At 51.6% G+C, this 1,182-nt stretch overlaps 1 protein-coding gene across 1 annotated transcript; it reads left to right on the plus strand.

The window, feature by feature from the left end:
- Positions 1–393: 393 nt before the first annotated feature.
- ARL11 (ARF like GTPase 11) lies at positions 394–942 on the plus strand (the record flags this gene model as incomplete). The annotated part of the gene is made up of 1 exon (XM_084234468.1): positions 394–942. The coding sequence occupies one exon, from the start codon at positions 394–396 to the stop codon at positions 940–942; it is 549 nt and encodes a 182-aa protein (XP_084090594.1).
- Positions 943–1,182: the final 240 nt, after the last annotated feature.

Below are 1,182 nucleotides of genomic sequence, written 5' to 3' on the forward strand. Positions count from 1 at the left end.
ATTTGGGCTCATAAGAGGAAAAGAAAGGCTACAAGCCACAGACTAGCAAGAATCAAAGATAACTTTGAATTATTTCTCCTGAACTAGGTTTGTCTAACTGGAACTTCATTCTGCCTCCTTGTTTTAACTAGTAAGGAGCATTTCTAGGAAGCCCTGTCCTCGTCTCTGAAACAGGACCCCTGGAGATAGGTCAGCTGACGGTGACTCACACACCCATACTTCCTGGTCCCTTCAGAGCCCTAGTCTGTGTCTGAAACTTGATATTGTAAAGACACTTTCTGCTTTGGGGGTAGAAGCTCTTCTTTCCTGCCTGCACGGATTTGCGTTCCTGCAGTTAGGAATGGCTGATGTGCATACCTGGCCTTTCTCCCCTAGGGTTCAGCAGTGGTCGCCATGGGCTCTCTGAATTCCCGAGGCCCCAAGGCAGAAGCTCAGGTGGTGATGATGGGCCTCGACTCAGCTGGCAAGACCACGCTCCTGTACAAACTGAAGGGTCACCAGCTGGTGGAGACCCTGCCCACTGTTGGTTTCAACGTGGAGTCTCTCAAAACTCCAGGGCATGTAACTCTGACTCTCTGGGATGTGGGGGGGCAGATCCCCCTCAGGGCCAGCTGGAAGGATTATCTGGAAGGCGTGGACATCCTCGTGTATGTGCTGGATAGCACAGACGAAGCCCGCTTGCCTGAGGCAGTGGCTGAACTCACAGAAGTCTTGGATGACCCACACATGGCCAGCATCCCTTTCTTGGTTCTGGCCAATAAGCAGGAGGCTCCCACTGCTCTGTCACTGCTTGAGATCAGAGACAGGCTAGGCCTAGAGAGATTCCAGGACCGCTGCTGGGAGCTCCGGGCCTGCAGTGCCCTCACTGGTGAAGGGCTGCCCGAGACCTTGCAGAGCCTGGGGAGCCTCCTGAAATCCCGCAGCCACTGTGTCTCCAGGTGAGCACAGGTGGGACAGGGTGTGGGGACAGCAGGACGTCTTGACCTGAAACAGAGCAGTTAACTTTGCTCGTAGGAGTGGAAGAACCAACCAGTCCTTGAGAATCTTAAGTTCAGTTTATCAGATAAAAAATTTCCTCTGATGTGCTCATGGCAGCACTATTTACAACAGTATAGTTATGGAAACAACTTAAGTGCCCCCCAAAAGATGGATGGATGAAAAAAACAAGGTGTCATAACATAC

This window comes from Talpa europaea (assembly GCF_964194135.1).
Source record: "Talpa europaea genome assembly, chromosome: 6".
Classification (NCBI taxonomy): Eukaryota; Metazoa; Chordata; class Mammalia; order Eulipotyphla; family Talpidae; genus Talpa; species Talpa europaea.